This window comes from Buteo buteo, chromosome 2 (assembly GCF_964188355.1).
Source record: "Buteo buteo chromosome 2, bButBut1.hap1.1, whole genome shotgun sequence".
NCBI lineage: Eukaryota > Metazoa > Chordata > Aves > Accipitriformes > Accipitridae > Buteo > Buteo buteo.
The window spans coordinates 53,579,837-53,603,696 of NC_134172.1; the positions used below are offsets into that span (position 1 = coordinate 53,579,837).

General features: G+C 36.2%; 1 protein-coding gene across 1 annotated transcript in view; it reads left to right on the forward strand.

Moving 5' to 3' along the window:
* Window positions 1–23,860, forward strand: part of CNTNAP2 (contactin associated protein 2) — a 1,269,587-nt gene that overhangs the window by 571,226 nt on the left and 674,501 nt on the right. Inside the window, exons 5-6 of the mRNA XM_075054733.1 lie at window positions 18,522–18,725; window positions 20,791–20,975. Of these exons, the coding sequence (XP_074910834.1) occupies window positions 18,522–18,725; window positions 20,791–20,975 (389 nt within the window). The remainder of the gene's footprint in view (window positions 1–18,521; window positions 18,726–20,790; window positions 20,976–23,860) is intronic.

Genomic DNA, 23,860 nt, shown 5'->3' on the forward strand with positions numbered 1-23,860 from the left:
GTATATTTGACCACTTCTAATGTAATCTCATCCACTTTTCTTAGGAAAAGCATCTCAGAGTAATAGGGGTCCAATAGCAGGGATGAAAATGTCTTTGTGTTGTCTTAATTAGGATGAGAGTTGTGTAATTATTTATTTAGGCAAAATGTTTCTTCCAGTCCTCTTCACTGAACTGAGACAGGCTTGGTAGACCAGAAGGTTTCTTTTTATTTCAAGATACATAGCAGTTTCTCTTTCAAGTTGTGTATTTATTTTATATTGCTTTACTGTTTCATTTTTATGTTTTACTGCTTAAAGTTCAAGGAAAAAGGCCTGTGCCTGAAAGCCCTTATGTACATGAAGGACTTGCAGTAGTTGAGAAATGCCCATTGAGTTCAGTGACATTTTTGCCATTAGTACTTTAGGCAACGAGAAATCAGTATTGCAAATATTAACTCAAAAGCTAGATACCACACTTCCACACATCCCTTGAGCAGAAAACAGACTACAAAACTGACCTGTACATCGTGCTCTGAAAATGTGTGGCACATCTAGAAGAAGCAAAAAGAGATCTGTTTTCCTTCATTGAGGTTAAAAAGAATCTGGTAAATCCTGACTTTAATTTAAAATATTATTTATCTTACAGCTCCTAAAGTATGAACCAAGTCTAAATGTGTTGCTGAGTCAGTTGTATACAGAGTCTATAAAAGAAGAAGTAGATAATTTGGACAACACTCCCCTTTGTCAATGAGACAGTATATTTGTTGTCTCTCTGTAAAGGTCAATTTAAATATCAGTATTGTTAAATGGTTTATTTCACCTGTTTAGAAGAAATTCAGAGCTGTTCCTTAAAAGCATGGAAGACTGAATAAAGGTTGACCATAGGATTTGGAGAGACTAAGAATTGTTGTTTATGCTAAAGGACATTTTGCAATAAAAAAAATAAAAACTACCATAACAAACATAGATGCTAACAGAGGATATGAGCACATATGCTTGAAAGTACTGCTATTACAGAGCAATCTGCTCTAAAATTCAAAGCAATACTGATACTTCAGCTTTGGTAGTGATGGGATTTTCTTGTAATAATTCTTCAGTGTACACAAGGCTATCTGAAGCAGTTTAAGCACCTCTGAATGAAAAGAGTGTACAGTCCATTTGATCTCCCCTTGGCTTTAATTACTTATCTGCCTGCACAGCAGTGCCCCAAGGGGATGAAGGATCTTTGGAAGAAAACAGTTCTAAGGACTCAAAAAGTTACTTCCAGAAGGACCCACACTGATTAAAAGAAATGAGTGGAAGGTTTTGGGGATTTTTGTTATTGTTTAACTTTTATTACATCTTTTCTTTAAAAATAAAATGTTGAAAATAAATTTGGTTAAGTAGCTTAATTAGAAAATTCAGTGAGGAAAAAAGGTAGAAAAGATTTTGGTATAAAAGATTAAGAATTGAAAGTCAATAGGAACTGGGGGTTTGAGACCTTGTAAGTTTATAATTTTCAGTATAGCTAAAGATGTTTTTTTTTCCGAAGGTTTCAGCCCATCAGTTAATGGAGAGGTACTCTACTGTTGTAACATAAAGTTCACAGACTACTGAAGAGCCCTTACAGACCCATGTATTTCAATAGTGTGTTGTCTTCCTACTTTTTGCAGTCAATAAAAGATTGTTTCTAACTATATATTGTGAGCATACCTCTTTGAAGCAGTTTTCCTCCTCAGAACTATCCCAACAGTACTTTGGCATCTGTTAATCTAAGCAGAAAGAAATTTTGGTTCAGTTCCCCATGATATGATATCTCAGATTGAGCAAAGCTTCAGCAGCAGCAGCAGCAGTCATTTGTAAACTCCTTAATTACCTGGAACTGGTAATGTGTGTCATTTGAACAGCATGGGTTTTTATCTGTGCAAAATTCTTCTGTCCTCACTATCATAAGCATCTTGCAAAATTCTTACAGCACCCTGAAAAAAAACCATGCATACCTTTTACCTTTTGTTCTCCTTGTGTTTATTCTTTCTTGCAAGTAAGCTTGATTGAAAACTTTACACTGAAGCCATATTCTGTGGGGGGAAAATGTTGTTTTCATGCAATGATAAGAGTAGTGTCTGATTTCTCCGGGAGTTTACAACACTTCATCAAAAAACAAACTAAAAGATCCATAACCCGTTCCAAAACAAAAGCTACCAATATAAATATTTTTTTAATATAATTATTTGCTTCTCCTCCTCCCCTCCAAAAAATCAGAATTGCTTCCTAAGCAGTTTTAGGAGATGTAGATTGGGTGTCCTCTCTCCTTGGGCTTTGATTTCTAACCAGATACATCTCCTATAAAGTACTGTGGACAATCTTTCTATTATGTAATTCAGTGGCTCAGATAAGCAGAAGACCAGAGAAGGAAACATGACCCAAAGAACCCCACAGGCTGAAAAAAGAACAGAGCAGTGGTATACGGACTATACCTGCTAGAAGGCACTGAATTGGCACTTTTCAATCAAATTTAGCAATTGTAAGAGAGGGTTATTTTTCTGCTCAAAAATTCGTTCTCCTTGTAGCTTGGTGACATGCACCAGTCTCCTCATTTTCAAGATGCCAGTGATACAGACCTATTTACCTAAAGCAATAATGATGGACCAGAATAATGACAGATTTACCTAGATGTAAACACAGCCTTGCATAGGTACACCAGGACAACATTGCATATAGAATTTTCATTGTTCATGAACAAAATTTGTTGCTATTGTTTGTGTGTATTTGCTTGTTTGACTTGAAAATCAAAGTTAAATGAAAGATGCAGGTGGTGTAAAAATACCTCTAAATATTACTCATTGGAGCAAGTAGCCTTTTGTTTTTGTTAAGGAAAACTGAGGGTTTTGTTACCTGAAGTAGAGCAGATTTTTTACTCAGTAAAGGTTTTTTTCACCTTACTTCTAAATAAGTACAAGTGGCAACTCATCTTCACTTGCTACACATTAAATATTTTCTGCATTTCTCGCCTTTACAATACTTCTGTTTTGGTCTTAAATTTTCAGTTATCAATTATTACTTTCTGATGAAATTCCTTAGAAATTAATGGGTCATAAACCATAAGTAAAAATCAAAGATAAAAATAATTTCAGTACTTCTGTAAAAGAGTATGCTTTTTTGGGCAAAGTCTTACATTTAGCAGCTTGTAAAGAGAATTTGCAAAATTTGTTATTAAATTATCTTATTGCAGTCAAACAATGATCAATGAGGTTATTCAAGATGAGGATTTTGTAAGCAGAAAAAAAGCAATAGACATAATCTTGGGGGGGGCGGTTATTCTTATTTTGAAATATGCATGAGGCTTCCATTGACTCAGAAGGTGTCTCTTTGTTAGGAATTGTAATGTATTTGCTATGAAGAAGTCTGCTTGGATAACAGTTAATTAGTCAGTAGTTTTCAAATTGATATATATGCATAGGAACCTGATTATAATTTTAAATATTTACATAAAATGGCTTATTTTTCTGCCATTGATTTCTGACAGAGTAGATTGTGTTTAATGCTTCTGAACATCAGACACATTTATGTAAGTACCTAAACATTGACCCCCCTGGCTACTACTTCAGAATTTATTATGCCTCATCAGAGGAAAAAGATCAAATATATGTTTAGATTTTTATTTTTTTTTCCTTAGAAAAGTATCGATGCATGGAGTAAGAGTTAGTCAGTTGTCTTTATTAAAAGATGGAAGCCTAATCCTTCACTGGTTTAAGTCTAGTGATTAAAAAACTAGATTCTCATAGTACATCTTAAGTAAGTCAGGAGTCTGGAAACTGACTTGAGATGTTTTCCTGCTGCTTCAGCGATGCTTTTAATAGAGAAAAATTGATGGGCAAGAGGAACAATGGCACCGACTATAAAAAGAGCTATTGCATGCACAAACTAAACATGAGTTGTCAGGTTTGTAACCTCTACGCAGTTTTCATCTACTGAAGACTTGTATTTTAAAATATCCGGACAATACTCTCTGAATGGCATTTATTGGTATTTTGTTTTAGGATGCTGGCACACAGACAGAAAGAGCTCACAAAAACTTATGTGTCCATTACTTCCTACCTTATTTAGAATTTTCCCATATAGATAAATACTTTTCTCCCATTTTTTATATACATATGTAACAATAATTTGTTAAACACAAAAGGAAGTAATTTTCCTTTACAAACCAAATCCAGTATATGTGTGTATGCTATACGTGGCTGTCATATTGCATATTAGATAAGGTTGTGTTTCAGTGTAGTAAATCAAGAGAGACTTGTCTGCTATGTGCTTTACTATTTGATTTGTTCTAAACAATATTGCCTGGACAAAGGGTGAAAAAAAATCTTCAAACACCAGATCCATCACAACCTGTAAGAAAAATTTCTCTGAGCACCTTGTTCCAGCACAAAGGAAGAGCAGTTTTAAAGAAGGGAACATGGCAATTCTTTGCAGTAGAATTTAGTTGTCCACGTCTGAGTTTAAAAAAAGCCTTTTCCTCTTTTATTCATGTGTAGCATTCATTGCTTTGTGATTGAATAGCAGCATCTTAAGAACTTGGAGCGAGTTGTCTATACACATTTAAATGCATTTCTTACCCACCTGGAACAATTTTGACTGTTATTCTCCCTTTGCTTATTAAACATAATAGATTATACCCTAAGTAGCAGCTATGAAATTTCATCCATTGCATGAACATGAGTATTTGCTGTAGTGAGAATCACTAACCTACAGAGCTGGCTGGATTATTTTTAAGCAGTGAATACACACTTTAGGAGGTTTTTGGAAATAACTATTGACAAATGTATTTCAGTATTTCCATAACCTGAAAAAATCTTGCATAATTTCAAGACTGAGAGAAAGAATTGTTTCAAATCATTTGCAAACATTGTTTGGCTGCCTTTAATAACAGATTAATGCAAGAAAAATGCTCCCATCTAAAAGAAAACCTGCATGTATGCTGTTATGAAGCCTCCTCTTTTGGGGAAAAAAAACATCTAACGGATTTTGGAGACCTTTCTTTTCTTGGACATATATTCTTGCTATATTTTCAGCCTTCCAGACATTTCAAACTGCTTAACCAAAACTGCCATTGCCTTCCCTTTCTTACTTCCTCCTCTGTCAGGAGGCTGTAACTTTAGAGACAAACACTTCAAAAATGTTTGAGGAAACAAAGCAATAGTTTTGGATTCTAGTGTCTGTACTTACTTTAGAGCTTGAAAAGTTAAATGAAATTAAGCTATTAGGCCAGAAAAAGCAAAACAGTAGTAGTGGACAAAGAACTGAAATCACAACAATAAGGTACTTCGCTATCTGTGATTGTAAGCATTGCACCTGCTGCACCTTAATCCATGTTAACTGGATGCGAGTGAGTTCCTTATACTCTTCCTGAGAAGAAACTCTTATCCTTCTGGCTTTTTTCAGCTTTTAGTGATGGAGAATAATCCAGAGCTGAGGGGACTGAATTGATGGCACTGACTGTGCAGGGAAGCCTGAAATGCATGGTAAAATTCATAGGGGGGAAACAGCCAGTTAGTTGCACAGCTGAGATGCCATAAGCAAACTTACGCTGAAGAAAGACCCTGCAGAACTGTTTTGGCAAGTGGGGAATTTGAAGGTCTTAAACCCTGCAACACCAGCAAATCTTAAACTGTAAAGCCTGCTAGAAGTTACCATAAGTCATGTCTGGCGGCAGGGAGGGGGACACAATATATCACTGACCTTGGAATGTGCAGCCTGATAAACACAAAAAAGGAAAATCACTTGCTGGTAAAAGTGAATGTCCTATTTCCTGTTTCAGTTCAGGAAAAAAGGTGAAAAGCCCAGTTAACTGAAACTCAGTGCTTCTGGCAGAATAAAATGTGCAAATAGGCTCTGAGCTGGTGAGTTGGACTATGTGATTTCTAGACATTTTTTCTGACCATAATGATTTTCTGATTATGCGCTCTTGCCTGCTTTTACCTGCAGTACTACCTGTCATGGAGAGCATTTCTGAAACAAAAGTATGGGGTTTTTTTCCCTCTCAGGGAACTATCTCACTCTATACGCTTTGTATAATGCAAGTTAGGCATTTCATATCGCTGTATATTGAATCATTTGGGGATTTTCTATCTCTGGAGTGTAAACAGAGTTGCAAGTGATGCCAATGCATTACCAGATCCTTAACTTTTTGCTCAGTGTTATTTAAATAAAGCACTCATTCACTTAAAATTGGTAACTGTATGCCCTATTACCATAGCATGCCCTAATCATTGGGGCCATCTCCATATTAGAGTAAATTATTAGACTTTCACTGAACCAAAGCAGAACCAAATCAACATAGATCATCTGAAAATAAAGCCATGACTCATAAACTTGAATATGAGCGGGTTTTTTTTTAATTATACACACTGAAATACATACAAAGGAACAGAAAAACACTGGATTCAGCCACCATTAATTTCACCGCTTGATCCATGCATGATGGAGTTTGGGGCTCAAATTTTATGGCTTGCAAGTTGGAAACAAATACCTTTTCTTCATGAAAAAGTGCAAGATGACACTGAGTAAAGAATATATGAGAGATATGCATGGTCTTAGATATGTTGGGTGTTAGGTAAGGGGAGGAAAAAATAATTGACTGAATTACTAATGTTGAATTATTTGCCCAACACCAAGTTCCAGTGGTCTGCTTTTCTTATGCTGTGCTAAACACAGGGTATTTTTCTCTGAGTAGTTTGGAAATATGACAATGAAACTGAACTGTCACAGAAAGTCGTTCCACTATAATTTCTGCTAAAGGATTTGCCTCTATTAACTCATCATTTTTAATTGAAATTCAGTAGCTGCAAATAGCATATGCTCTCTCTTAGTGTCTCTTTTCCTAAAATAAATTGGTGCAGCAAGATGGAATTAGTAGCAGCGTCAGACTAACAGTTGGAAGAAAGAAGGGAAGACTATACGTCCATTAGAAGTGGCCTTTAAAGACACACATTTGTGTGCCTTAAACAATAGTAAGGCTACTCACTAGAATAAATGTGAGTGTCCCCTGGCCAAAACTCAGACTCAGTCTTGCACTCTTTGCTCTTTAGGGTCAAGTGCAGAAGTTTGAATGATGATAGCGAGATTTTTACTGTATGAAATTTAATTGAGTACAGCAGCTTGAAACTGTCCCTGCTGCATATTCCTTAATCAGCGTGTATGCAGCTCCCTTTGAAAGTTCAATTTAAATATGAGCACCATGGTTGGAAGAAGTAAAGACTATGTGTTTGAGAGTGATTATGTGAACAAAGGATATAGAATATGAGCCAAAAAGAAGAATTTGGCCTTAAGTAATGAGTATTCCTAGAGCATCCAGACATTAAAAGATGTGTGGAAAGATTATATACCATCAGATGATTGAATTGGGTGGCATCAGCTCAAAAAGAAATTAGAAAGAGAAAGTCTAAATCAGTATTTTGTAGGTCAGCTGTGCATCTTCCTGTTTTCATTGAGCTGTAAATATTAAAACGAGGGCTCCAGCTAGTCATCTGTTTCCTTAATGTTTTAATAGATTGTCTTGTCCATTTTGTAGCTCATTTATTCACCGAGTAAATTGAGTGTAAACGTTGTATGACATGGTACAGCTTCTTTCTTTGCTCTAGTTTTTTTAATTACGTAATGAACAAGCTCTGCAGTTTAATAAGGATTGAGACCTGTTTTGGCCATTTACTATGTGAGAGTCAGAATTGTCCTTTTTTATTGACCTGGAGCTCTTGTGATTTACTTTTTTAATAAACAGTGAAAACATTAGTAAAGGCTAGCTATTTTCAAGTAAATTAAGTTCTTTACTGTACCTGGTTTCAGAGTTTAATTATACACTTTAATGGTCCCATTGAGATTCAATATCAAATGATGGATTTCACAATGAAGGATAGAACCAAATATATTTATGGTTGTGAGGAATGCTTCAGACTTGTAAATCAGCATGATAAAATAAGAAAAGCTGAGTTTCTTTAGAATATTTCAATTATATATATATTTTTACTAGATTTATTTGGAAGTTACCATAGCTAAAGAATAATTAATTATAGAGAATATTTTGCTGCTTCTAGTGCATAGTTGCAAGATGCCTGAATTTTAACTTTTGCAATCATAAATGACCTTTGTAATGCTATACATATGAAAAATTTCTAAAATATAAAACCTCATGTATTAAACTGCTTCTGTTTTGTCTATTTGGTGAATACTATTGTACTATGACCTGGAAAATTATCAACTAAAACATGATTGTTACAGCCAGAAACACTGGAGGAGGTTTTGGTAAGAGGGAATGATTTTATGACCTACTATCACTTTATCAGTGATGAATGCAGATGATGTTCATGCCAGTATAACTTCGAGATGATGAAGACTACTGTCCTGGTTTTGGCTGGGATAGAGTTAGTTTACTTAGTATCTGGTACAGTGTGTTTTGGATTTAGTGTGAAAATGATGTTGATAACACACACTGATGTTTTAATTGTTGCTAAGTAGCACTTATCCTAAGTAAGTTAAGGATTTTTCAGTTTCCCATGCTCTGCCAGCAAGCAGGTGTACAAGAAACTGGGAGGGAGAATAGCCAGGACAGCTGACTCAAACCAACCAAAGGGATATTCCATACCATAAAATGTCATGCTCGGTATATAAACTGGGGGGAGTTGGCCGGGAGGGGCAGATCGCTGCTTGGGCATTGGTCAGTGGGTGGTAAGCAATTGCATTGTGCATCACTTGTCTTTTCTTGCATATAATTTATCTCTTTTTGTTATATTCCTTTTCATTACAATTATTATTATTGTTATTATATTTTATTATTGTTGTTGTTATTATTATATTTTACTTTATTTTAGTTATTAAACTGTTCTTTTCTCAACCCACGAGTTTTACTTTTTTTTTGCCGATTCACCTCCTCATCCCACTGGGGGCGGGGGGGGGAGTGAGTGAGCGGCTGCGTGGTGCTTATTTGCATGGGTTAAACCACATCAACCACACAGTTTCATTTGCACCTTATAGTTCAAAGATAGTTAAAAATACCCAGGTGTCATTGTTTAACCACAGCCAGCAACTAAGCACCACACAGCCTCTCACTCACTTACCCCCCCTCCCCACCCAGTGGGATGGCGGAAAGAATGGGAAAAAAAAGTTAAAATAATGGGTTGAGATAAGAACAGTTTAATGGAACAGAAAAGAAGAAACTAATAATGATAATGATAATAATAAAATTACAATAATAACAATAAAAGGATTGGAATATACAAATGATGCACAGTGCAATTGCTCACCACCCGCTAACCGACACCCAGTTAGTCCCCAAGCGGCGGTTCGCCCCAGCCCCACTCCCCCCAGTTTATATACTGGGCATGATGTCACATGGTATGGAATACCCCTTTGGCCAGTTTGGGTCAGGTGCCCTGGCTGTGTCCCCTCTCAACTTCTTGTGCCCCTCCAGTCTTCTTACTGACTGGGCATGAGAAGCTGAAAAATCCTTGACTTTAGACTAAACATTACTTAGCAACAACTGAAAACATCAGTGTGTGATCAACATTCTTCTCATATTGAACACAAAACACAGCACTATACCAGCTGCTAGGAAGACAATTAAATCTGTCCCAGCCAAAACCAGGACACCAGGTCTTCAAACTCAGGATTCAGCAGGTCCTCAGAACAGCCTTCAATTTTTTTTCCTAATTTGAACTTTAAACATTTGAATAAAATTATTTTTAAGAGAAATCAAGTGTGCATCAACAGCAAGATCAATTACATTCTCAGGACAAAATACTTATGTTAAAAATCCTTGTTTATAAAATATCACTAAAATACATAGTAAGCTCAGAGATTTTCTGGTTGAAAAAAAATAAAAATTTGTTTAAACAATTAAATGACTGGAATTTGTCAGAGAAACACATTGCCATTGAAGTTGTATTTTTCGTTGTGCTCTGTCTCCTGTCTTCCCTATAAATAGAGTTCTTTGGATAGACTGCATCTCATACCATGCATTGTAATTAACTTTCTGGAGTCACAAACCAGGGTAGATTATGGAAAGAATGGTTTTTATCTGAGCTGAAGATTATCTTGAACTGCAGTCTTATCTCAGTTCTCTCTGGTACTGTTAGTGGTCCGCTAGAGGAGCACAGAATTCAGTATGGTCTAATTTGTAAACTGTGGTTAAGATGTGTAAACTTAAAGCTGAATTGCAGAGTATACTACAAACATGTTCATTGCCTCATTTTTCCATTTTATAGTTTTAAGCATAGCATATTTTAAAATGTTCTCATTTGGTTTTTAAATGAAGTTGTCTTTTTGAAAGCTGAAGAATTAATGAAAGAAAATTTACTTGAAAATCTCGTGTTACATTAGATCTGACAGAAAAAGATCATCAACCATAGTGTTAAGTGCTTGAAAAATCACCCTAGTTATACATACCCTTAAGACAATAATTTTATGACATATTTGGAGGCTTAGTCTGAGTTCCTAAGTCATACTTTCCTTCAAATGTTTTAGTGTTTTCTTCTGTGTATGCTGTAGCTAATGCATTGCCAGACCTCCAGATTTTCCCCAAGAACCTGCTTTTATCTTACATGATGCAAACCAGAGGTCAGGTGTAACTCTGCAGAGCACTGCACTGGTGTATATGCTTATCACAAAATGATTGTCTTAAGCAACAATTAGCTTGTGTAGCAATGTAGTTTAGTAGCAACACAAATTAGAGAAAGAACCCAATTGTCCTACTGAAAAAAAAAAGCGGGGGGGGGACTTCTAGCCATGGTCATTAGATTACATTTCTTTATATTGTTTTCCTTCAGTTTCCTTTTTCTTCTACTGCTTATTCATTTCACTTGTTGCATTTGTTTCTTATTAGACATTAAATTATCCCAGAAAAAGAACCACACGTTTACAGACATCTGCACAAGAGCTAGCAAAATGAGTAGTATTATACCAGCATTATGATAACAGCAGTGATAATAGTAACAGGAGAAAATGCCTATGCTTTGAAATTCAGAGGAAACTTGAAAAGTACTGAGTGCTGTTGGCCTTCAGTGGATATTGCACTCAGAATTTGGCAAAGCATTCTCACCACCTTAGGGAATACTTCCTCACAGGTTTATTTTCAGAGTTTCTGGCAGGTATATAAAATATAAGAATAAAGTTTGTGCCTGTTACCCAAGAATTGAGTTAAAAATATACCTTGACAAAACATTCTGTGCTACTTTGATACTGCATTGCCATATATAAGTTATATCTAATGTAAAGAAAAGCAAGAAAAAATTCCAACCCTCATAGCAAATTGTATTTTTTTCTTTTTCAAGCATTGACATCACTTAGGGTTGGATTCATTGACAGATAATGACAGGATTCAGATTTAGTGCAGTGGAAGCTAAGCACGCAACAGAAACTTAAAATTTATTTTCCTTCACCTTATGCTTCCAGAATATGAAGAAGCATACATTATTGTATATGCAAAATACATCTGTATTAGGTTCTGGGTTGGGGTTTTTTTTCGCCTTTGTAGCAGATGCATTGCCTTTTGAAAAAGAGAGTAAGGCAGTGTCAGTTTTGCTGCAGCAGATTTCAAGCCACTGAGTTGCCCATGTCCTTATGGCCGGACTGTAGTGCCTGAAGGCAATCTTCACAGTACCTTTGGCTCTCTGCCTCATTGTAAGAAAACATAAAAGAGGAGACAATCTTTTGACTGCTGTGCTGGGGCATGGCTTCCTCATTTTTCTGGTGCAATGAGATGTTGTAATGCATCTCTAACATGAGCTCAGCTAACTTAGGGCCACTGAAATTTGAGGTGCAAAGACTCTAGTGGCAAATTCAACATGCTATCATGTTGGCAGTATCTGGAACTACTGAAAAAGTAGATTAGGGTCCTCTCAAGTAATTTCTGTGTGTGTAATTTATCGTGAGTAATAACAAAATGAGAGTTTGGTTTTGGTATGATTTTGAGCTTTATCCCTTACTTTGTTAGGAGAAAACCTCATTTTTGCTGTTAAAATATGTAAATAATACACTGGTTATGTACTTGTATTTGTCATAATATATTTTAGTACCTGTGACTAATAGCTACAACAAATGGTACTACACATGTGCAATACTTTGGACTAGCCAGAGATGCTTTGATGCATCTCTGATGTTTTCAGAGGACAGATGCTCAGTGCATTTATTACTATAATATTAGTACGTCAGACATAGGGCTCGCATTATGGGGTAAAAAAAAGAATGCTATAAATGAAGATCTTTTCCCTAATAATGTTTAATCTAAACAGAAGATTTAAGCAGATGAAATAGATATAATGGAGGAAGGACAATGGAGTGAGAAAATTTCACCTAAGGTCACTGTGGATCAGTAGTACAGAACGTTTGTGGTTTTAATCCCAGTGAAATATTCTGTACAGGCTTTGTACAGTCAATCATTCAGAAATCAGTAGCGATTTTAAAAATATGTGTACATGTTAAATTTGCAATTAATAATGTTGATTTTGTTTGCTGTATGGTAAGCATTTTTCTGGAAAGTACTTTGCTGTTCTGCTTTGTTCTGATCAGTGTTATTTACTGTGACTGATAGCAGGGATTTTTTTGTAATTCCAGACAGTACCTTGATCAAGATAGCTAAGTAGCTGTGCAGAAGTCTCAGTATTGAGTCTTTGTCAATAAGTGCTTCTTCATCCTTCAGATGCTGACATTGAGGATAGTTATATTTCTCTGACCAGAAAGGGAGGAAATAGTGAAGTTCTGGAGATTGAGTCTGGTTTGAAGTTGTTTCTTTATAATTAATTAATAAATTATTTTGGAGCACCAAATAAAATATCTTTATACAGATTTGATTCTCTGACCAAATTTTACCAAATCCTGCATGTGGCCAAAAGTACAGGACAAAAGCATAGGTAGGAAGACTTGTGACTGGTGACTTATTTTCCTTTGGGTTTTGAGAATAGGGACACATTTGTCACCCAATTTCCTGTTGATATTTTTAAGGCTTTCTGACTTCTTTTTTAGAGGACAATTGAATGCTGTGATGCCGTTAACTAATGAAATGGTTTTAATGTGACATCTCAGACATATACTGGGATAAGGCCTAACATATCTTCCTAGCCAGCAGAAAGTGGTGTTATATTTCTAAGATGTCAACAGTGTTATCCAGTCCACCCATTTCACAGGAAATCCAATAGGGGAGAAATCAAATTGAAAGTAATCAGAGCTGTACTTCCTATTTAAATGTAATAATAATAAAAAAAAATACTGTCAGTTTCTTCTCCCCCATCTTTCTGCATTTTCTCCTCTTTTTCTCTCTTTCCTTCTTTCTCACTTTTTTTTGCACTTTATCTTTTTTAAAAAAAATTTTCCCCCATTGCAGCAGTAGCATCTAAGAACAGTCAGACTTCACTGAATGCAGGTGAACATATGGTATGTGGCAGCTTAGGTCTCTTTCCTACTAATGCCGGTAGTTGAGTGGCTAAGGATGAGAAAAATTATGCATTTATACTGCAATTATATGAATTATATGGTTTACTGTCTAAGTACCATTTCGCATCATGGTAATTATCATGATATTAAATAGCTGAGTGTCATCATAGAAGGAACACAAGTCATTACCACAGTTCTACATATGATAACTCTTAAACATAATTGCTATGTAATCTTTAGGTGATTGAATTATCATGCAGACCCATGTGCATGCTGCCAGCACAGCTATGCATAAAAAAAGCTGCTTAATCAAAGATTACTGCTGTTTCTTTTTTTTAATTGAATGATTTTCAAAACATGGCAATTCAGGGCTAGATTTTGAAAAAATGTGCTACTTTTACTCAGCTTTGTTAAAGAGTGTGATATGAGTGTGCTTCAATGAATGATATAAAGAGCACGTATGCATAACTGCAACAATGCCATAGGTACAAAAGGGATACTTGCCTTTGCCTGGGCAGCATGTTGTGAATCCACAAACCCACAGAAGTCAAGTCATTGTCCTGATCAGATGCCTCTCTCTGGATCAGATGCCTGACTGTTAAGGTAACTTTTGCAGATGTTACAAAGTGGTACCAGCTGGTCTTAGGGGAAGGATCATATACCCCATATAGGGGTTCCTATAACCATCAGACAGTAAATTTAACAAATGTTAATGGAAGAGAATCTGACATTTTATATAGATTCATATGTTTTATGTTGTATATTTTTTATGAAAGTTGCTTAAGCTGTAATGTCCATCAATTTTCTTTCATTTGTAGCATTTGTTCAAGGCAGTTGTATGTAGATTCAAAAGAGTAAAATCTATATAGCAAATTTGTTTTACGTTGAAGTATGTTTTTTGTGATAACAGAGTGACTTCCATGTAGATATTTTTTCTATAAACAGATTTCATGCTTTTCTAAAAGTTCTTTTCTAAAAGCACATACAAAAATCTCAGAAAGCATTTCTTGGATCTCTTGACAGCTTGTAAGGAAAGTAAAACCAACAGGTTGATGTCATCTCTGTTACAATATTTTTCTAACCATTTTCTTTGTTTCTTCAAAACAAATTCCAGAAGTAATATATTTACTTGAGTCATGAACGTATACAAGGTAACTCCACCTCTGAAATCACATACTGTTTCTTCTGAATACAGACTCAGAATATGAACCAGGATGGCCTCTTTTCTGAAGAGCAACATCTGCATCTGTGCCTGAGAAAATGTGTCCTCCTTGCATGCTGATAACTTTTAAATGGATTTCTTGCACTGCAAATACAACATGCCACTCTGATATTTAATTCTGAGCTGATGAACATTCCTGGAATTTGTCATTCAGAAGAACCAGATCAGTCTGAGAGTTTTAGTTGCACTTAGAGCTTAATAAGTATTTATTATTGGAATGTGTATTGTAAGATGTGTTTTATAAAGAAAAGTGGTATTTCTAGTATATATTGCTGCATTCTGATATACATGAGATCTATATTATATACTAATAAATATGACATATTGCAGTCAATTTGTATTGCTCATGTTTTATGTACTGAATACAATTTCTTCACGATTTAGTTGGCATAAACAGTAAGGGAGTCAAAGTTTATCATTTCATCAAAAGTCTTTGCAGTTTTAGGAAGATTTGGGTGTAGATTCAAGTTATATGGTTGTAATCTGTTTCATTGCAGAGTTCAACTGCTAACAACAAATCTGACACCTTTGGGTTCAAGTGTCTTAGTTCATTGTCTAATCAGAAGCAGAGATGAACAGAGACTGCATGATTATTGTGCAAATAACTTCTCTGTCTACCTGTCTCTCTTCTTTCTCATGGCAAGAAGGGTCTAGAACTGGTGCTTCCACTTGTGTGATGCAAGTAATGGCAAGAATGGGAGGTATACATGGCACAGGTTATTTCCAGCTTGGTAATTAAGGACGAGAGAATGCTATGGAAGACTCAGCATATGGTTCTATGTAATTTGAAGAAGTGGTTGGAACTGAAAATTCAGAAATTTAAAATTCTTCACTTTGACCTCCTTTCCACAGACGTGGTAATGGGTCAGTGTGATCCATGAAGAAGTCTATGCATTAAAGAAAATATATAGATCTTGGCCATTGGAAAGAGCCTTCAAATCTTTCAGTTACTATTACCCATCTGTTTGATGACAGTCAGCTGCTACCAATTCTAATATGTTAAAAAACTAGTGTGAAACAGAAATGCATTGCATATGCCTATTAATCTTTTAGAAAGGAGAGGGGCAATGTCTTATGGAGACATGAGGAAACTAGCATTATAGAATCTGCATCCTCAGGTCTTCTAGGTCTCTTTGACTCCCACAGGAAGAATTTTGTGGAGTCTTTGTCTGTTGAGAGTAGAGAAAGAAAGTTTATTTTTATGATTTTTTTCTGTCTAACTTGAAAAGGTAAACAGAGTGATTAGACTTACTTCCCAGGTTTAACACAGCTTTTTTTTTAACATGCTTAATGCTCCTTCGATTAATACTAGTGGCCTTTGTATCTAAGCCAATGTGTGAGTGAGTATGAGGTAGTATGTTTTATATTTTGATCTCAGGTAGACTCTGAAATACCTACACTTGATGCAGGTTTGCAGAAAACATTAAAACTCTTAAGCTTAAAAAGCAGCAGCATTGTGAAGGTAAAATCACAAGCTCTGATGATCCATGCTGCACTGAGATCCATAATTTTGTCTTCAGTATAAATTAAGTAGACCTGTAGGTCAACAGCTGTCCACTGTCATGCTTCCCCTGTATCAGTTTTAGAAACTGTAAACATAGTTTCTGCAAGGTAGCAAAATTCTTAACTTCTGTAATTTGTAGTTCTCTAATCCCTAGAGAGTTAACTGTTTGTGTCAACTGAGGATAACGACCATATTGTGATTATACATACAGATTTATTAAAGATATACAGAGGACAAATGGCTATATCAACCAGAAACAGATATCACATACTTCATCAGCATGCAGAGAATCATTGTGTCAGCAAAACAAATGACCTGAAAGTAGTACAGAACTATTTATTAGCCTAGTGATTTGTGGGGAAAATCCTGAATGATGGAAGCATAGTGTGTTGGTCTTTGTATTTGAAAACTTGCTATGCTCAATGATGTAAGGATGTATTAATAGGCATTTAATCAGCATGACTGCAAGCCTCAGTCTCAACTGGTTGTGTTTTAGTTAATGAATACAAGATGGGTTGTGAATTTTTTGACTGAACAATGAAATAGAAATCATTTATGAAATATTGGTTGTGGTTTTACATACTTTTCTCTAGAAAATAAATGCTAAACATCATGAAGCTTGAATAAATGTTATTCTTAGACACTGAAAAAGCTCTTATATCACTGTGCAAAGTATTTCTGGAAATCATAGAATGTGAAAAAGCAACCTATAGAGATGCTATACATAAGCAGTTCTTTGATAGCAATTGAGAACACAACAGTAGTAAAAATTGACTCAGCAGATCATTTTGGTCGTTCCTAAATTCTCAAGACAGGGATGGATGTACATGTTTGCTTAGGCTCTTCTCTGAATCAGGGTGTAAAATTTTATTTCAGAGATTAGTTGAAAGTGAGAATTTTTAAATGTGTTTGACATATGTTGTAAGAACAAAAGCAACAGGTTTTAGCAGAATCAGTTAATGTAGGCCATAGAAATTCAAACTGAAATATATGCAGTTATTTAGACAGTGTACAAAGTGTTTTAATGGAGTTTTAACAGATTCTTCGGTGTTAATTACACAACAGGACTGGGTTTCTGTCTATGTTTTTGAGGGGGTCTGAAAGATTTAAATTGCTTTCCACCATAGTAGCAAAAATAAGTTAAGAATTTTAAAAAGTTGCAAGCAGTCACCAAAGAGCATCCCACAGAAGTAGGCAAAAATCAGATGTGCTTGAAAAATATATGATAAAATGCCATCCTTCATTTCATTCAGTGCATGAAATGGCTGGTATGAATATGGTATACCAATAAGAAGTGTGAATGTTTTTGAAGAATATGGGTGGGAAATACTTTTTTCTTTAAAAATAAAGAACATTTTTTTATTAATTCCCTTTTAAGAATTTTGGTTAGTGACTAAATAGTCACTAAATTGTCAGTTGTGAATAGTGTGGATGAAATGCTCATACAAATAGTAGCTAAGGCACTGGTGATTGATCATAGGTTAAGCAGTTTACAAAGGGGATTTCTTAAACAAATCTGTATAAATTTTTAGAGATCAGTATCTGTTTCCAATCTTTCACCAAGCTCTGCTTAAAAGACAAGATTCAATACTCAGCAGAAGTACGTCTGTTGAATGGAATCAAATTCTGCAGGTACTTTTACTGTGGATCTAGCCTCCAGAAAATTGTGGGAAATTGTGGTTCATACTTTAGAGTAGAGATTAAGCCATGAAGATAAGACAACATGAAATTTTGTAGTGTCATTATGCAACATTTATATGAATATTAGATTGACTTTAAATGATAATGATTGCATCCCTCAGTTTTCTTCCTAGATTTTGAATAAAACCAAAACTGGAACAAAAATTAGCCCAAATGACAGAACTGGTTTTTTTCTTCTCAAAATTAGTTGAGGTCACAACTTACCCAAGATTTCCATATAAAACTGAACTAGACAAGGCTTATGCCTATGGTTTAGATTCAGTTTGAGGAATCTTTTAAAATTGCCAGGCAATTTCTTTGGGCTCATGTTTTACTGTTTACAGTCCTCACAGATACCTGTACTGGATTTTAAAGAGGTGTCAAAGGAATTATTAATGACCACTCAGAAGCTTGTCTTTAATTTTCAACTATAATTAGGAAATTGTGCATGACAGCAACTATATTTGAAAGAAAACAAAAGATGTTCAGTACAGTTGTAGTATTTGTTCCTGCAAATCTGCTTTTTTTTATATGCTATGGATTAAATCTATGTTCTGCCTCATTCCTCCTTTTTATAGTATTAAATTATGGTCAAGAGAAAGTATATTTCCAATGCATATCACATCTGCACATTTTTTATTCTGTTCAGGTACAATCTACAGGTGGCATGTCTGTTTTTCCAGTGGCCACAGAAAAATATAATCGCTCATCAACAATGTTATTTGCTTTTTCCTTTAGGGGCTGATGTTATCAATTTTGATGGCCATGTAGTGTTACCATACAGATTCAGGAACAAGAAAATGAAAACACTGAAAGATGTCATCTCTCTGAAATTTAAGACCTCTGAAAGCGAAGGTGTAATCTTCCACGGAGAAGGACAGCAAGGAGACTATATCACCTTGGAACTGAAGAAAGCCAAACTTGTCCTAAATTTAAATTTAGGTATACTTAGATTGTTTAGTTCTGTGCACTTTTTAACTCTCCCACAAAAATTTTAGGTCAAATATTACATCCTTTCCCCCCCCAGTAATATGGTAAGCCACATCATTAAATCAGATAATTTGGTGAAAGTGTTGTTCATTCCCTTTCTATATGGATTGTTTTTTTTGGTTTTTGGGTGGGTTTTTTTTCTGTTCCATTTCTTCCTTTTAATTCTGTGTGAGATACCATGAAAATAAGATCATACAGAAAAACAGGATCAGCAATATATTGTCATTAGAAACTTGCCACAAACAAGAAAAGCCTTGCTAGAATTATATTTGGCCTCAGCTGTGGCTTTGAGAGAAGGACACTGTCATCAGTGCCGGAGGAATAAAGGTCACCCTTAGGAACCTTGCAGCAAAAAAAGTATCAATCTGGGAAGCTACAGGCCACTTGAAGCTGAGGTTCAGCAGGCTTCCTAGAATCTGAGAAGGAAAGGAAATAAGACATATCAGTTTATCAGGCAATCTTATGATGGAATCCTGTATATGTTACTCTAGCTCCAGCCTCCTTTTTCCCTCCCAGTGAAAGACTACAGGCTCATGAGTGACCAGATTTATAAAATACATTTATTATGAAAAAAACCCCACATTTATCTAATTTTAGAGGGGGGGGGGGTGTCCCCTTCAAACAAAAAAGTTTTAGAAAAAGATTTCATGTAACTTTCCTCGCTTCTCTTACAGACATGTGAAGAGTAAATTATTCTGTTCATTATTTACATTGAATAGTAATTATTTCCACTAGCATTTTCTCCTGCTCTTTTTCTAAAGATCAACATGAGCAGATGAAGAGGAGTAAAGCACATGTTCCTATAGCAGTTATCTATTTTTAACAATTTTAATTGCAATACTAACCCATTCATTTCCACTTTCTCCATATTCTTTAGTTCAGTCTTTCTTTATAAGCTGTTATAACTTCCATATATGTGCTTGGTGGGCATGTTTCATTTATCACTAGGCTGCTAAATGGGAATATGCCCTGTGACACACACTCACTTTAATAAACAGAAATAATGGTTTATGGTGTTATTCTTCCTCTGCCTGAGAATATTGTCTTTGCACCGGAGTCAGTGGAAAACAATGTTCGTTTTGCCTGGTGAAATCCAGTGACTTAGTTTCAAACATCGTGGAGGAGGGGATGGAGGGAGACGGGTTGATTTAGGTTTTGCTCTGCACTGGATTTGACTTTGCATTGAAGAAACTGAGGCTCATGGACATGCATGGATTTTTTTTTTTTTTAACCAGTAGCTCTTGATTATTGGGCATTGCAGCAATTTTTTAAACTTACTGCTGAATTAGTCATTTGCTGCTTCAGTTGAGATCTATGCTATCAACCTTTGCTGGCTTAGCTATGTCAGATTGCAATGAGATGTGATCTCTGACTAGCATAGCTGGACTGGCAAAAGTGCCTAGAAAACCCAGCAGAAAATTGCAAAACTGTACTCTTGCTAGTAGTTTGACTTCCAGAATAGGAGGTTTGCTGCAGGAGGAGAGACCGAAATAAGCTATGTTAGCAGAAGACATTTTTTGCTGCTGTTAGCTCAGTCTGCATTAAGCCTTTTCCTATACACTCGCTGGTATAGCTATAGTGGCAGAGCCTACAAAGTGTAGAACTTGGACTGAAAAGGCTTTTTGTTACCAAAGCCTGTTGTCAGGCACCATGTCTCCTCAACAGTAATAAATCAGTACAGTTCCAGGGAAGCTCAGGACCCAGCCCAAAGGTAACAGCTTTTCATTTCTATAGTGTAAGGATGAAAACACAGAAAACCCCTAGTTGAAAAGGACTTTACAATTATGAATAACTATTTATTCGGATCACTGATCAGACACTTCCTGTGTTTGGTCTAGGTATTTGTATTTATGGAATCAAGTCTCCACTGGGCAGATCTTATCTTCATGGCAGACTGACTTCCTCCAGCTTATCGTGTGCCTGGTATGATTCAGGTGAAATATTGAAAGAGAAAGAGGAAAATATTTGCCTAACTGGTATGAGGTGAAAATTGCTATTGTTTCTGTCTTCATCTTAGGCAGCAACCAGCTTGGCTCTATTTATGGCCACACATCCGTGATGACAGGCAGCCTCTTGGACGATCATCACTGGCACTCCATCATCATAGAGCGCCATGGGAGAAACATCAATCTCACCCTGGACAGACACATGCAGCACTTCAGAACCAATGGAGAATTTGATTACCTGGACCTGGATTATGAGGTAGACAGTGAAACTTGTTTGTTTTCATTAAAATTTGCTTTATAAAGATAAGTCCAATGAGAAGAGAAAAGAAAATTAATATAATTTACGATGTTTTGGTACTTTTCTGTACATTTGTTTTAATTACTTTTTCCCTTACATTTCCTGAAATTTTCTTTCCAACGCTGTTCTCTCTTAAGTGTAAATTAAGTTTCTCTTCATTAGTCTACCAGATCCCATCTGGTGTAGGAGCCATCTCAGCCTTTTGTTTTAAAATGGGAGATCTGTGTTATTCAGCAAGCTAAGCATACACTACTTTTAAAATCTCTAAAAGCAGGTGCTGTAAGTGGGAAGTAGCTTAAAGATATATATGTTTTGGGTTTGTGTGGTGGGGTTTTTGTAGCAGGGGAGGGGCTACAGGGATGGCTCCTGTGAGAAGCTACTAGAAGCTTCCCCAGCTCCAAGTCAGCCCCGCCTCTGGCCAAGGCTGAGCCCATCAGTGATGGTGGTAGTGCCTCTGGGAGAACGTATTTAAGAAGGGAAACCTGCAGTGGAGAGGGGATTGGAATGTGAGAGGAACATCTGTGCAGACACCAAGGTCAGTGAAGAAGGAGGGGAGGAGGTGTGCCGGAGGAGGTTGATGCCCCTGCAGCCCGTGGTGAGACGGCAGGCTGTCCTCCTGCAGCCCATGGAGGTGAGTGGGGGAGCAGATGCCCACCTGCAGCCCATGAAGGACCCCATGCCGGAGCAGGGGGATGCCCCCCAAGATGGCTGTGACTCCATGGGAAAGCCTGCACTGGAGCAGTCTGTGCCTGAAGGACTGCAGCCTGCGGAAAGGACCCACGCTGGAGCAGTTTGTGAAGAGCTGCAGCCCATGGGAAGGACTCACATCAGAGAAGTTCATGGAGGACTGTGTCCTGTGGGAGGCACCCCACAGTGGAGCAGGGGTTGAGTGAGGAGTCCTCTTCCCCCTGAGGAGGAAGGAGAGGCAGAGACAACGTGTGATGAACTGACCTCAACCCCCTTTCCCCATGCCCGTGTGCCAGGAGGTGGAGAAAACCAGGAGTGGAGTTGAGCCGGGAAGGAGGGAGTGGTGGGGGGAAGGTGTTCTAAGGTTTGGTTTTACTTCCTAATATCCTTGTTTTGATTTGAATAGTAGTAAATTAAATTGATTTTTTTCCCCAAGTTAAGTCTGATTTTTTGCCCATGACCATAAATGGTGACTGATCCCTCCCTGTCCTTGTCTCGACCCACAAGCGTTTCTTTATATTTTCTCCTCCCCATCCCACCAGCAGGGAGGAGTGAGAGAGTGGCCTCATGATGGTTTGTTGCCGGCTGGGCCTAAACCACGACAATATCATACAATCTGTTATTCCATTCAGGTGATAATTTTGCACGTGAATCAGAAAGCCTTGTTCTGTGGTGACAGTTAGTATTTGTTTTTAGCAAAGCAAGCAGATGAGAACCTTTTTACTAACAGGGATCTTGATCTTTCTTGTCTTACGTAGGTAGGTAGGTAGGTACTTGTATTTTCACAAATATGCCATCAATAACTTCTTTTTATAAAGAAACAATAAAAAGTTAGGAAAGTTCTAATAAAACTTTTGTTTAATCAGTCGGGTTAATGCACACAAGTGTTGGTAGTAATTAAACATGGATTTGTTGTTTGATTGCACTCTGGCTTCTGCTATGATGAACTTGTATGGTTCCTCTAAATTGTTATATGAGCTTCAGCGTGTTGGTTATTACAACTTTGTATAATAATTTTCTTGCAGTCTTTACTGTTTCTAATGAGAATTAATGCTGTTGACTGAGCCAAATACATGTATTTCCATTCTTGCAACTTTTTAAGCAGTAAGAGGGAATCAAAATGATGTAATAGAGAAAAGTTTGAATTAATTTGTGTATTGATATTTTTATCTTTTGATCAAGAATATGATATGAATGTTTGAAAAAATTACTTAAGATTTTAAATGTTACAGTATTAAATATTTATTTATATTCCAACAAATCTTTATGAAGATCTTATTTGGTAGCAGTTATAATGAGAAAATAATGAGCAAATTTGCCTGTACCTCTATTCCTTATCAAGGACTGAAGATCTGAGTTGAGCTACTGAAAACTCACATAAATAGATTTTAATAAAGATTTTTCAAGCGAGTGAACTACAGAAAAAGTTAGGCTGAACGCAATAAGCCAGGGTTGGGCAATTCATGTGTGTGTGTATATATATATATAAAAACATATATATATATATGTAGCATGTTTACACAATAAATATATTGCATACAATAAATTAAACCGTAGTAAGACTAGAATCCAGAAGATTCACTGTCCTCTCATTGGCATTAGAGACCTTACTGGCAGTTCTCAAAGATACATTTTGGTCTCCATGTACATGGATCCCCTTGTGTTTAATGGAACTTATTTGAGTATGTGGGGATACATGTTTCTGTGGTTCATATAAATGCAAGAGCCTTAACTTCTCCTTCCTTTCCTCTCAGTTATCTCACTGGTTTTGGAGTTAGTCATCACAGACTATATTTAAATATGTTGCCCTTGTGATAAATTAATCACAGTGAACAAACCTGAAAGTATCAAAACTATTTTTCATTGAAAAAATAGCATCTAGCTTAATCTCTTTCAGAAAAGGTAAGTAAACACAAAAGAGGAATAAGCATTAGTGCTGATTGCATTTTCAAGATAAAAAAAAAATAATCCCGAGTCCCTCTTAACTCACTGTCATGGTACATGTTTTTTTGCAACTTTTCTCCTTTTCTTCAAAATGCTTTCCTTTCCATTTTCTCTTGACCAAACAGATGACTATAACATGCAAAAGAATGTTTGACAGCCATTAAAATATTACAGTCACATTCTTCAGTTCATGTAAAGTTCTATATCTTCTC